Below are 14,814 nucleotides of genomic sequence, written 5' to 3' on the forward strand. Positions count from 1 at the left end.
TCTATATATATATATATATATATATATATATATAACAATATCTATATATGTATCTGTATTTTTATCTTCTCCCCTCAAAATGACTCATACTTCATGCTATTGAAAATGTGTGCATTGAAATCACATTATTGATTGTCATCATGGCAACTAAATAGTATTTCAAAATATATGAATTTATTTTCTATTTTAAAAAAATTGGTTTTATTCATAGAAAGATAAACTAATCAAAACCATGAGTCACATTTTAAGTATCAAATTAGCAGGAGGTTATTTTCTTTTTCATCCCAAACTCTAGTCCTCATTAAATGTACAAGCCTACATAGGCTAATTTTCCCTGTATTCAAATTCTTTGCACTCTTAAATTGGTTATGTTTCACTTGTAAAACAAACTGACAGCATTAAGTGCAAGGAAATGCTAGTGAGAGAAATAAGGAATAAGAGGAGAACATTCTGACGAAGGAGAAAATGGGTGAAGGGGTGAAATTGGCAGTTCTAGGAGCCAGGCGGGATGATACTGTCACACAGAGTAACCAGCAGAGTTTTGAGTCCACTTTTAATTTTTCCTGGCTGTCAAACCATAGTCGAAGATACACAAAGACACAATCTGACAAGAATGTACTTGGAGAGTACTGACTTTAACAGAGCCAGGTTTCTCCTGGAGATATTTTAGAAATTGAAAGTCACATGGGTCCATTTCCTAAGACACAAACAGAATCATTTCAAATGAGATAAAAAATATAATACAGGTGTGCTCATGTCTAGGTGATGAGAAAATCATCACAATTAAGAACTATCCTTAACAGAAAAGACAAACAGACATCTACTACAGACTAGAACAAAAGAGGTAAATAGACCCTGACCAAAATTCAGAGCCTATTTTTTCATTAATTCTCATTTGAATTGGGTCAGTCAGACATTTTCTAATAGTCCACTAGCAGCACCAACAGCACTAGTCTCTACAGTGAAACATAATATTCTTCTGAACCTTCTAGGATTTGAATAGACAAGATTGAACTTATGGACTCCCTTGGAAATATGCAAAACCAGCAAAAGATGACATCATCCACATATCAGAATTTGTAATTGAATTGGGAAAATGAATCTAGAATCAAATTAATATACAAGTTTACTTTTTAAAAAAGCAAATAAATGATATCTGCTCAAGAAACATATTTATTGTCCAATTTCAAAAGAAAGAAACTTGCTTTTCTTTTCTTTTACAACACACAATACGATGACTTAAAAATTATTGGCACATGTTCTACAACAAATAAATGTCAATTGGCAGCTGGAAGAGGCTGGCAGAACTATGTGAAACTCCCTCAGAAGTCTCAACTGAATGAGAAGCATGTGGAAAGGCAGGTTTTGGTTATGACTAGGCATCTATGATTATTTTCAGTGTTTGGTGACATCAATGAGCAGAACTGACGGGACTTGAGACATCAGAGGACATTTGGGTTCAACAACTGTAAAACAGGGGTAGAAGTTCCTCCTTCCTGACCAGTTCTTCCAATGTCTACATTTTGAGGGTTGAAACATAATTTAGATTTATTTTGGACTCTAATTCATAGAGTTGTCCTGTTATAGTAGGTATAATTTATTATATGAAATTATATTTTAATAAATTTTATTGAATATTACTGTCAAACAAAAAAACATCCTTCTATGATTGAATAACCTTGTTTCCACCAATACCTCATCATCAGGAAAAACTGAGGAAACAAAGAAGGATCACATCAATTATTTGGTCCCTCTGCCTTATCCGTACACCTATTAAGTGACATGACATTTGTTCATTTGCTAGATACTTGTAAGACCAAATGTGACAGCTATTAAAAATAATAAAGCCTTGTACATTGCCTCTGGGGCTCAGGATTCTGTGGTAGGGGAATTCCAAGTTCAAAGTCAGCGGCAGCAACTTAGAGAGGCCCTAAGCACCATAGAAAGACCTTGTCACAAAGTAAAAAATAAAAATGGCTAGGGAGGTTGCTCAGTGGTTAAGCACTCCTCATTTCATTACTTAGTACCCCACCGCAAATAAGAGTCAAAGATTGAGGACCCAACTATACTTTGGGGTGCTTTACACTTTCATCTATGAACTTTATTTGGGATAAGGAAGAGGAAAATTGAACAAACTTAATTTCCAACTGTCAAATGGTCATTTATTTTCTGGAATGTTTGAAATGTATGTCAAGATTAATTTCACAAGAAGAGAAGAATAGAAAAGAAAGAAATGGAGAGAGAAAGAAAGAAAGAAGGAAGGAAAGAAAAGCTTTCCTTCTTTTGAATCATGAGAACAACACAAAATATAATAAAAATGAAATACTTATTTCCATGATTTATATTAAATATAATAAAATAATTCAAATTCTATGAATTAAATATAAAAAGAAACATTGCATTCAAAATAGAAAAAGTATTTCATTTAAATATATATATGGATCACAGAATCCTTAGTAAGATCAAAAATTATCTCAGTCATGAGTCTTGTTTTGCAATAAGTCAAAATATTCCTGACATTATTTGAAGCATAGTAGTGAGATAATATGACCATGCAATGCCTGTGGTTTTCGCCATCCAACATCAGAGTGTATAAAAGACAGGTGGCAGACGGTGACATCCGGACACAAGACACCTACATCCTGATCCTGAACTGAACACTCCACTCCTGACAGCATGAGCTGCTACTATGGCAACTACTATGGTGGGCTGGGCTATGGCTATGGTGGCCTAGGCTGTGGCTATGGTGGCTATGGCTGTGGCTATGGCTGTGGCTACGGTGGCTATGGTGGCTATGGTGGTTATGGTTATGGATGCTGCCATCCACTCTGCTATAGAAGATGCTGGTCCTATGGCTTCTACTGAAATATTTCCATAGCTACTGAGCCAATTGGGTCTAACCTCCTGTCTCACTAGAATCAATTCCAAGTTTCTTCATATGAGGAATGTTTGAATGTCTTCAACAATACCAACTCTATGCCAAACTATCTGAGATAATTGAATGAAATCAGCATGACTGTTTTAATTCATCATTACCTCTTAGATTGAATGATAGTTTGGAGAAATATTTTTCCTTTGATTATATTATTTTAACACTACATAAATGTGATCAAACTGGACTCTTGTTTTTTGTGTAAAAAACATATTATGAAATAAACTATATTTCACTGTAAATATGGGTATGTTACAATTCTATTAAATTATCTCAATTGGTGTGACAGGTGTATTTCTGTAATTGCGTGTGTAGTCATATGTGTGGTGTGTTTTTTTAGAGATGGAGGAGGAGGGCAATATAAAAATGCCAGAAACACTTTTGTGGTCATTAGAGTTCTAAAATTTAATGATGTAAAATATTAATTCTTTCTCAGAGATCAGACAACATTGTTTTTATATGTCTTTTCATGTCTCCTAAAATTACCCTTTGTACATTTTTGAAATTTTTATATTCTACAATTTTTTTATTTCACACCAGCCTATTTTAACCATGTCTGTATTTATATATATGCCTATGTTGTTAGTACCCTCAGTGATCAGATTAATCATCTATAGCTCTGCCTCTGTGAAAAAGAATCTCAAAGTATCTATGTGTGTGTAGTGTACAGCAATATATCTTACCCTTAAATAATGACTACAGGCTTTTTCATATGCATAATGTCTGCAGTAATAATTGTGTTCTGCATTATCATGGAGACCAAATTGAATCTGAACACATATCAATTTACTCTTGTCTTTAGAAAAAAATACATGCATTAGGGATAGCAAGATAAGTTTATCAAAAACATGAGCTATTTCTCAGCATCAAAATAGCATTAATTTGTTTTCCTTTTCACCCCACAGTCTGGTCTTCATCCAGTGTATATATCTACATATGCTAATCTTCTATATAATCAAATTATTTCCACTCTTATTAAAGTAGTTACTTTTCACATGGAAAACTCAAACTGACAACATTAAATGCAATGAAGTGCTGATGGGAAAAGTAAGGAATATGGAAACCAATATTTTGAAGATGGAAAATGTTTTTAAAAGTTGGGTAAAATTCTACCATTCTCCATTCTTGGAGCCAGGGAAGAGGCTTTGCTGACACAGCATAACCAACAGAAATCTGAGTCTATTTTCAACATTTTAGGGCTGGCAATCATAGTTGAAGATGAAAAAAGATACAATTTGACAAGCATGTGCTGTGAGAATGCTGACTTCAAAAGATCCAGCTTTCTCCTTGAGATATTTGGAAATTTTGAAGTCACAGGGGTCCATTTCCTAAGACATGAAGCAGAATCACTTCAAAGGGATATTTTTAAAAAAATTGTGTTAATATCAAGGTGATGAGAAAACCATTTCTGGAATTAAGGGAAAAAATATCCTTAAAAGAAGGAGAAAAAAGAGCAATTCCTCTTTCCTATAGGGAAAAGAGGTAAATAGATCCTAACCAAAATTTAGAGTCTAATTTTGTGTTAGGTCTTGTTTGAATGCGATCAACCATATATTTTCTAACAGTCCAAGAGCAACAACAACAAAACTCTCTAAGGTGAAACAAATATTGTTCTGGACCTTTTAAAATTTTAATACAAAAGGTTGAGCTTATGGACTCCTGTGGAAATATGCAAAAGAGACAACAGATAACAAAAGTAAGCATATTAGAGCCACATATTGGAGCTTGTACTAAAATTGGAGGAATGAACCAAACAATCAAATTTAAATTCTAGTTGTCTTCAATAAGCAAATAAATAATGTGTTAAAAAATTGAATACATTTACCTTCAGAAACAAATATATGTATGATATACTAAATTTAGTATATCTGACCAAAAATCTGATTTATTGTCCAATTTCAAAAGGAAGAAACTTTGTTTTCTTTTGCAACACTTGCATTTTCTCCATGGTCTTCTTGCCACTTGTAGCATGTCATGATATGGACAAAAAACAAAAACCCTAGTAATCAGAAAAAAACACAGAGATGATCATAAATGTCCCACAATACAATGATTATTAAATTACTGGCACAAAGTTTATGACAAATGTCAATTGGTAAGTGAAAGAGGTTGGCAGACCCATGTGAATCTCTATCAGAAATATCAAATCATCTGAATGAGGACCAGGGCAAAAGCAGGTTTTCATCATGTCTATGCACCTGTGAATATTTTCAGTGTTTTGTGACAGCAAGTAGCAAAACTGGCAGGGTTTGTGAGTCAGAGGATATTTTACAGTAACTTTAAAATCAGAGTGAAGCTTCGGTCTTCCTTACCAGTTCCTCCAATGCCTACTTTTAGAGTGGTGGAACATAGTTTATGTTTGTCTCTGACTGTCTTAGGTGTTGATCTGTTCTCTTAAAATAGTTCTAATGTCTTTTAGTAAATTTAATTTCATTGAACATTAATATCAAACAAAAAACATCTTTCCGTGATTGAGTACCCTTGTTCCCACTCATACTTCATCAGCTGCTAAAAATTGAGGAAGCAAAGAAAACCACATGCCTCATTTTGTCTATCTGACCTATCCATACACTTTTGAGACATGTCATTCCTGTACTGCTCAACACTTGTAAAATGAAATACCTGTTAAAAAAACGTAGGGTAGAGCACCCAACTTTAACTTAGAGCATTTTACACTTGATCCATGATATTTATTTGGAATGATAAAGAAAATCATGGAGTAAATAATATTTCTAAGTGAAAAATGGTAATTTATTTGCTGGAAAGTTTGAAATATGTTAACACAAATTTCACAATAAGAAAAGAATAGAAAAATAAGAAAGAAGAAATGAGGAGGAAGAAAGGAGGAAGACAGAGAGAGTGGGAGGGAGGGAAAAAATATAGGAGGGAAAGAGGAAGGGAGGGAGGAAGGAAGAAAGGAAGGAAGAAAGGAAAACCTTTGTCTTCCATTGACGAATGGAAACAATCCAAAACAAAAATAAAAAGGAAATGCCTACTTCCATAATTTACATGGTACTATATAATCATATTGTGGGTATTAAATTCACTAAATTTAGAATGGTATATGGTACTAAAAATAGAGCAAGAATTTCATTTTAAAGGCCCATAAACAGATCACAGAATCCTTACATAGGAACAAAATTATCTTAGTTATAAGCTTGTTTTTGCAATAAGTTAAGATACACATGATATTGTCTGAGGCACATGAGTGAGAAAATATGACTATGTCCTGCCTGTGGTTTTCCCCACCAGCACCCCTGGTATATAAAAGGCAGGTGGCATATAGTGACATCCAGACTCAAGACACCTACCTCCTGATCCTGAACTGAACACTCCACTCCTGACAGCATGAGCTGCTACTATGGCAACTACTATGGTGGGCTGGGCTATGGCTATGGTGGCCTAGGCTGTGGCTATGGCTGTGGCTATGGTGGCTGTGGCTGTAGCTATGGTGGCTATGGCTGTGGCTGTGGCTATGTTGGCTATGGATGTGGCTATGGTGGCTATGGTGGCTATGGCTATGGATGCTGCCGCCCACTCTGCTACAGAAGATGCTGGTCCTATGGCTTCTACTGAAGAATTTCTTTAGCTGCTGAGCCTATTGGCTGTCACCCTCTATCTCATTGGAATCATCTCCAACTTTCTTCACATTCGAAATTTTTTAATATCTTCAAAAATACCAACTATATACCAATCTGAGAAAAATGAATAAAATCAGCATGCCTATTTTGATTCATCCTTATCTCTTGGATTGTGTGATAATTTGGAGACAATATTTCCTTTGATAATTATCTTTAAAACACTATGTAAAATGTGGTGAATTTTGACTCTCAACTTGTAAAAAATTCATAGCATTAAATAAACTCTTTCACTGGAAAAAGTGCTCTGTTATGATTCTATCAATTTCCCTCCATTTGTGTGCCTTGTCTACTTGTGCATTTGCATGTGTTTATCCATTGTCTGTTTATAGCAATATATGAGTGAGAAAGTACAAACTAGAGCTCTTTTGTGATAATTAATGTTGTCAAAATTAAAGAGGTAAAAATACAAATTCTTTCCAAAAGGTCAGACAAAATGCATTATTTTTTAACTATTTTTTAGTTATAGGTGAACATAATATTTTTATTTTATTTTTATGTGGTGCTGAAGGATCAAACCTAGTGCCTCATGCATTGTAGGTGTGCACTCTACTTCTGAGCCACAACTCAATCCAAAATCCATTTATTTATTTGTCCCTTTATCTGTCTTAAAATTTCCCTTTCCTTGTATGTTTTTTTTTAAAGAGAGAGTGAGAGAGGAGAGAGAGAGAGAGAGAGAGAGAGAGAGAGAGAGAGAGAGAGAGAGAGAATTTTTAACATTTATTTTTTAGTTCTCGGCAGACACAACATCTTTGTTGGTATGTGGTGCTGAGGATGGAACCCGGGCGCTACCGCTTGAGCCACATCCCCAGCCCTCCTTGTATGTTTTTAATGGCACTTTTCTACAATAGTGTTTGTATTTCACATCAGATCATTTAAAAAAATCTTTGTATTTTATACTTTGTGTCGTTTAAATCACCAGTGATTTAGATCATATCAGCTCTACCTCTTCCTCTATGAAATATTTCTCAAATTAAATATGTATGTGTGTTGTGTGTGTAGAGAGATCGATAGATATTGATAGATATAGAATAGATCTTTATCTATATCCATATCTATCTCTCCTCCCTAAACAATGACTTCAGGCTTTAGCATATTGAATACGTCTTCACTAATAATGGCATTTTGGATTACCTTCATGGCAACCAAATTGCATTTCAAAATATATGAGTTTAATCTGCAATTTAGAAAAATTCATGTATTATGCATAGCAAGATAAATTCATGAAAACCATGAATTATTTTCTCAGAATCAAACTAGTTTTAGTTTATTTTCTTTTTCACCTTGAAGTCTTGTCATTATGGAATGTAGTTGCCTGCATATGCTAATTTTCTCCAGAATCAAATTCTTTCCACTCTTAAAGTAGTTATGTATGTTCTTTTGGGAAACTCAAACTGACAGCATTAGGTGCAATGAAATGCTGATGGGGAAAGTAAAGAATAAAGGTACCAATACTCTGGAAAAAGATGGTGAACGGCTGAAATTAGCAGTTCTTAGACCCAGGCAAGAGGCTACTGTGATAAAAAGTAGCCAGCAGTATTCTGGGTCTATTTTTCTTTTCTTTTCTTTTCTCTTTTTTTTTTTTTTTTTTAATAGGGCTAGCAAACCGTAGTTGGAGACACAGGAGATCCCAAGCTGCTAAAAACATTCTGAAAAGACACTGAGCTTCACAGAAGCATTTTAGAAACTCTGAAGTGGCGTGGCTCATTTTCTAAGACATCAAGCAGAAGTTTTTTAAAAATTAGATGGAAATTTTGTCCTTACCAAGGTGGTGATATAACAGTCACTAGATCTCAAGAAGTCTCCTTAACTGAAAGAGAAATAAAACATTACCTCTGTAGGCTCCACAAAAAGAGGTAAACAGACCCTACCTAAAATTCCAGCAACCGAGTTTTATGTTAGTTTGTATCTGAATTAAGACTTCAGACCATTTCTAACAGCCCAAGAGCAATAAAAACACCTTGAAAATTTAAAGGTATACTATAATATTGTTCTGTATCTTCTTTTTAGCCTGTGGAAGCGTATGGAATTGTGCAAAAGAAACAACCAATAACAAAAGCTACCGCACCATAAGCCACATGTTGGAGCTTGAAGACAAGACATTTTAAAATAACATGATTGAAAAACACAAGAAAGATCAAAGAACATATAAAATGAGCATTAAAATAGTAGAAATATAACTAAATTCAAATTCCAGTTCTTAAAAAGAGTAAATGAATAATGTACTCATTTAATAAATTTTTCTTCAGGAAAAAAATAATCTCAATCATTAAACTTAAACCCAGGTTTGTAAAAACAATTCTACTGACTTACAGACAGAAATATAGAAAGGTGAATTTTGAAGATTACAAAATATTTATCATGCTTCATGAACTGGTGAAACATCCATGCAACTGAAATTCTGCAGAGGAGGAAAGAGTAAAGTATGAGACATTTAGTTGGAGAAAACAGTATCACTTTCTCAAATTGTTTAACAGCATCAACCTACCAATTCTAAGTGCTATGCTCTGTCAAGAGGGATCATTCCAATTAAAATCACATGTCGGCATAACTCAATAGCAGAAAATTAAATGCAAAGCCAAGACCCTAAGCTGGAGTAAAGAAACAGATCATCTACAAAGAAAAGCAATAAAGCTGACTGTAACCTCCTCCACTGAAGCAAACAATGCTAAAGTAAACTACAATGACATTTTAACAATGTATTACATCTAACTATCAATCTAGAATATCACAGTTGAAAATGTACAGATAACAAAATGAAATAAAGAAATATTAATAAAACATGATTTTTTTGACAAATAAAATTAAAATAAATGTTTCCATACTATAGTGAGAAAATTGATTCTACTGAGAATGAATTATAAGAAAAAAATTCAGTTTGGGGGCAGAAGGAAATTGGTCTGGTTAAAAGCATGGGCATTCAATAAACAAATTAATTGAAAAAATACAGATAAATATCTGTACACAAAAACAGTGACTATTTCTTTTAGGGATTAGATATGCACAATTGGCTTATTAGGACAGAGTAACAGTAATATATATTGTAATCTACTGTAATGAGTCAATGGATTTGGAAAAGTCAGAAAATACAGAAGTTTAGTGAATTGTGAAAGAGAAACTCTGAACTTGTTTGCTTCTAGGTATATACCCAACCAACATTCCTGTTTTGATAGATCAGTCTGAGAAAGCAAACTTTTTCTGTAAATAGCTACATACTTAATATTTTAAGGGCTTTTCTTATCTATCTCCATTGCTCAGCTCTACCATTGCACCGTGAAAGTAGCACAGACCATATATAAAGGAATCAATAAGAATGTTTTCCAGTAAAATTTTATTTGCCAAAAGAGCTTCAAGGAAGAATTTGTGTACCCCTGGGTTAGAACATTATTCAATGGAAACTTTTCTTTTTCACCCACTTTTAGGAGAGCAGTACACATCCTTTCCCTTTGGAGTGTGATTGTCAATGTCACTCGTTCTTTCCTTACTTTGTACAGGGGACATCTTTGCCTTTGTCTTTGGGTTCAGTAATGTTATTTTCATCGGTAAAATATTTATAGGTAAGTCTTAAATATAGGTTTGTGCATGAACCTCTGGTTTTCTGGTTACCCTCATTCCGTTTTTACCTAGAAGATGCCCCAGGACATACTGACCAAGGAAGATAAGAAGCTCATGAAAAAAGTTTGAAGTCAGCCTGACACTTCAGCTAAACCCAAATAATATTAGGTAAATCCCATGCTGACCCACAACCATATATGTAAGGCATATGCTAATTTTATATGAAACTGAAGTTTCTTTTATAGGTGCAAATTTATTCTGACAAGAACTGTCTTAGATACAAGCGTACGAATAGCAAGAAAAATGTAAAAGTAGCATAAGTTCATAGTAGCATATTTTTAATACTCAAAAATGGAAATATAAATAACTTTCAATAATAGGAAGAATAAATTGCAGTATATTTGTACATTGATATTTTATATGGCAGTTAAGTATTAACAGAAATAAAATTTTGTGAATCTTATTAAAAATGTGTTGCAAAAGAAACCAAATGAAAATATCTGATTCATGAAAATCCATTTGTATAAGGTTAAAAAAAATGGCAAAATAAACCCATGGTTTCAAAAAGTAGGAGATGTTAATATGTAGAGCTGATGCTGAATGAAAAGGGGTTCATTTGGGAGACTGTCATCTGGGATACTGTGTTATCTTTGAAAATATAATTAAAGAAGTATTTTCTCTTTGAAATTTCATCATTTCTTCCATTTGATGATCCAATATTGATACGTTATTGTTAATTGAAGTCCATAGTTTACATTATGCTGTAAATTGTATAGGTTTTGACAACGGTATTGTGACATGTATCCATGGTATAAAAGCCTCATAGTTAATAGCTTTGTTGTCCTGAAAATATCTCCTACTGAGCTTATTTGTTCCTCTATCCTGACCCCTACATCCTTGGCAATCAATAATCATTTCACTGGTTGCATAGTTCTGCCTTACTTGGGATCATGTGGCTTGTGCCTTTTGCAGATGGGCTTCTTTAAATCAACAATAGACATTAGATTTCCTCCATGTCTTCTCACCACTTGATAATTCATTTATTTTTCATGCTGAATAAATTTTCATTATTTAGAGGTACTATGATTTATTTATCCAGAAACCTACTAGAGAATATCTTGCTCAGGTCCAAATTGTGGCAATTATGTATATTGTTGCCACACACATACACATGAAAGTTTATATATGGACATAATATTTAAATTTCTTTTGGTTAAGGAAGGCTACTACGGAATTGCAAAGTAAAAGCATTTTTAATTTAATGAGAAACTGACATGTTGTTTTCCAAAGTGGTTATATCCGTTTGGACTCTACCAGCAATGAATGACAGTTCATGCTGTTCCATATCTTTGGTTGTGTTAGGTGTTCTCAGTATTTTGGATATTATCCTAATAGGAATGTAGCAGTATCTTGTAGTTTAAATTTTCAATTCCTTAATGACATATGATATTGAGCAAATATGCTTCTTACCATTTAGATATCTCCTCTGATGGTGTATTTCTTTGGATATTTTGCTCATTTTCAATTGAGTAATTTATTGGATTATTGGTTTCCTTATTGTTGTAGAAACACCTTATATTAAAGTCCCATACTATGACTTCAGGGATCCTGACATTTGTAGCAAAGTAATCTTGTTTATGAAGATTTTGTTTCATCATATTATTCAAGTCAAGTTTGAATATGTGGTAAATTGTACCCTGGACTTCTTCCATCCCCTATTAAGTGTTTTAGTAGAGGAATTGTGCAGAAGGCTACAGACACTCTGGGGCATTATTTCCCTGTTTCTCATCTGAATCATCCTCTCCTGTGTTTCTACAGCATGTTCCATATTTTTTAATAGAAATCATTATGGTGATCTGAATTATGGCTATGGTGGGCTGGACTATGGCTGGGTAAGAGTTGATCTAGGTCTATTGCTGTGGCAATATGGACTACTATAGAGTCTTATGGACTATTGAGGAATATAGCTTGGATTATTTGATTCCTTCTCTGTAATTCACTGGCTTGGCTCTGTTTCCAGGATTCTTTTCAAATACTAATTATTTTTTATTTTTTCTTCAAATTACAGCCAACCTGGTATCAGCTGACAGGAGCAGTGGGTGGGTGGGGGCTGTAGAAAATTTGAATTTTTCATATTTTACATTAGTTGATTAAAATTGTTTGAAATAGGTTGTGATTTACAGAACATTTTTTATTAAATTATACTCCATTTCAATTATTCATGTAGTTTAATTTGACAGGATTCAAGGGCAGAAATGTAAACACTATTTTAAAACAGCATCATCATTGTTAGTTTTATTTTGCTTTCATTCACTACATGTCTTTGAGTTCTGAGTGATCAGAACTGAAGACACTGCCTGATTTTCCTCCCAATCGAGATGCTAATATACAACTGTGCATTCACATACACCTATAACAAGTGCCTCATCAACACCTTCATACAAGAACCTTATCTTCATAAACTGAAACTGTAACTAATAATTACCTTAATTACTTTATAACAGGTTCCACAACGTAAGCCTCATTTTCCATGGTGCTATTTTGGTATCTCTGTTCTTCGACTATCCGGGACTACACATTTGAATTGAACCAAGTATTGATTTGCCTTTGTGTCACCCTATATTGGTCCACTTCAAATATTTTTTCCATTAGGACTACTTTTTCAACCACAAGGAATTCCTGTGTTTTTATAGCATGTTCCGTGTTTGTTTACAGAAATTATTATGATTTTTGTATTTGTCTTTATCTCACTTATTTCATTTAATATGTAATATATTCCAGATTTATCCATGTTGTCAGAAGCATTTTCTTCTGTATTAAAGCTGAATAATATTCCAGTGTGTATGAAATATTTTCTTTGTCCTTTCTGTGTCAGATACTCGTCCTATGGATTCCACTAAGAACTTCTGGACCCACTCAGCCAGTAGAAGTCTTCCTCCTATATTTCCCACAATTCTCCCACAATTCCCCCTATAGTAGTTTATTTTTCCCTTTCTAAACAATGAAATGTTTATCAACAGTATTTCACCTTCAGATTGACTTCAGATGCACCATGTTTCAACTTGATCGACCAAAGTTACATGTAACCCTTACCTTTTATAAAAATGATTACATCTGATATGTTATTACTTTACCATTCACTGTAACTTAACAGCATCAATGTGAAAACTTTGTTGCTTTTCCAAAAAAATGTTGCCCTTTCTTGAAAAATGCTTTGCACATATATTCATTTTACTTTGTCATTTTATGTGCATGCTGTGTTGTCTATATATATTTCATTTTCTTCTATGATTGTTCATGGGTAGTAACAGGAGATTTTCCATAAATATATCTAGAGGTTCTGGACGGTTAGAAAACAACAGTGTTTAAACTGTGTATCAGGTAATGGTGTTGACTTAGCAGCAGGGTAAACAGACACATTCTGTTTCTTATTCAATCATTCTAAGAAAAATGAGGATGTTTGATTTATATGGATCATTGTATCTGGCCAAGCCTCCTCCAGTTGTTCTTTGATAAATAAAATTACCCTGAGTACAAGCTAAACATACTAACAGCAACTCAGCAATGTACAGGTGAAAACAGATTATTTGAAGAATTTTCTGCACATACCCTTCATAGCTAGGGTTTGCTCAATGCAGCTTCTCATTGTATTATTTGCTTCCTAACAACACAACTTCCTGCTTCCATTGACTCCAAGCTAAGCCACAAATGCTACATAAAATGTTGTAGTTGATTTTAAAGAAAATATCAAGCCAAGCTTTCTACAATTTTTGGTTTAGATTGTCCACAGGTACAAACATCACTGTGTCTACACAAAACACCCTCATTCTTCACTGAAAGGAGAGGAAGATGAAGAGTGGCCCCATGCTGTCTGATGCTGTTAGAAAGCATCTACAGCAATCCCTGGACAACCATAAAACAGAAGGGAACCCTGAGAATGAAGCTGTATTGTGCTCGACGGAGCTCAGTCCTAGAATTGGAAAGTCAGCATGATACTTCTACAATGCCTACATCAGGGACAGTGACATTTACAGTATTATAGTAAACTGTAGATGTAATAGTTAATAGTTAAATGTTAATAGTTGGAGGGATCTTAGTAAAAAGGTCATAGAAATTCTTTGTGCTGCTCTTAATCAGTTCTCATTGAAATATCCCAATATAAATTATATCAAATATTTCAAATAATCAACAAAGATTGATATCTGTTCCCTAGTTATTTTCTAAATAGCTTGTATAAAATGCTTCCATGTGACTGTCTCTCTTATTATCTCCATCTAAACCAGATATGTTCTTATTTCCAGATGGTAAGCTTTTAACTAATGCATTGTCTACAAAAATGCACCATTTCCATTTATACACACCCTTGGCAGTTTCTTTGAACCATGCTCCTGTGGGATTGCATTTGGTCCCTTCCACCTCACATTCTTAGGACAGCTGCTCTACAGTTCAAAAAGGGAAGGAAAATTCTGTCAAGCCTACTGGTTGCTGACTCTGTAGTTTTGCTAATTGTGTATAAACATGCAAAGAATCCTCGTCACCATCTCTACACATCTATTCATATTTGAAATGTCAAAATTACCAAAGGTATTGTAAAAGAACAACCTGTGGTCATGCTTAAAGCAAATTCATATAAATTATTCTTAGGAAACTGCAATATTTATAAAGCCAGGTAATATAAGTCATTTTAAC

The 14,814-nt window shown here is 33.8% G+C and overlaps 2 protein-coding genes across 2 annotated transcripts in view; both read left to right on the forward strand.

Annotated features, from left to right (window-relative positions):
- Positions 1–6,508, forward strand: part of LOC308653424 (uncharacterized protein) — a gene marked incomplete at both ends in the record, with an annotated part of 99,173 nt that extends 92,665 nt beyond the window's left edge. The window contains one exon of the mRNA XM_081301985.1: positions 6,280–6,508. Coding sequence (XP_081158111.1) covers positions 6,280–6,508 — 229 coding nt within the window. The remainder of the gene's footprint in view (positions 1–6,279) is intronic.
- Positions 2,677–2,865, forward strand: LOC308653583 (keratin-associated protein 19-7-like; the record flags this gene model as incomplete). The annotated part of the gene is made up of 1 exon (XM_081302201.1): positions 2,677–2,865. One exon carries the CDS (start codon positions 2,677–2,679, stop codon positions 2,863–2,865), a length of 189 nt encoding a protein of 62 aa, XP_081158327.1.
- Positions 6,509–14,814: the final 8,306 nt, after the last annotated feature.

Source organism: Spermophilus citellus (assembly GCF_964194105.1).
Source record: "Spermophilus citellus genome assembly, chromosome: 7".
Classification (NCBI taxonomy): domain Eukaryota; kingdom Metazoa; phylum Chordata; class Mammalia; order Rodentia; family Sciuridae; genus Spermophilus; species Spermophilus citellus.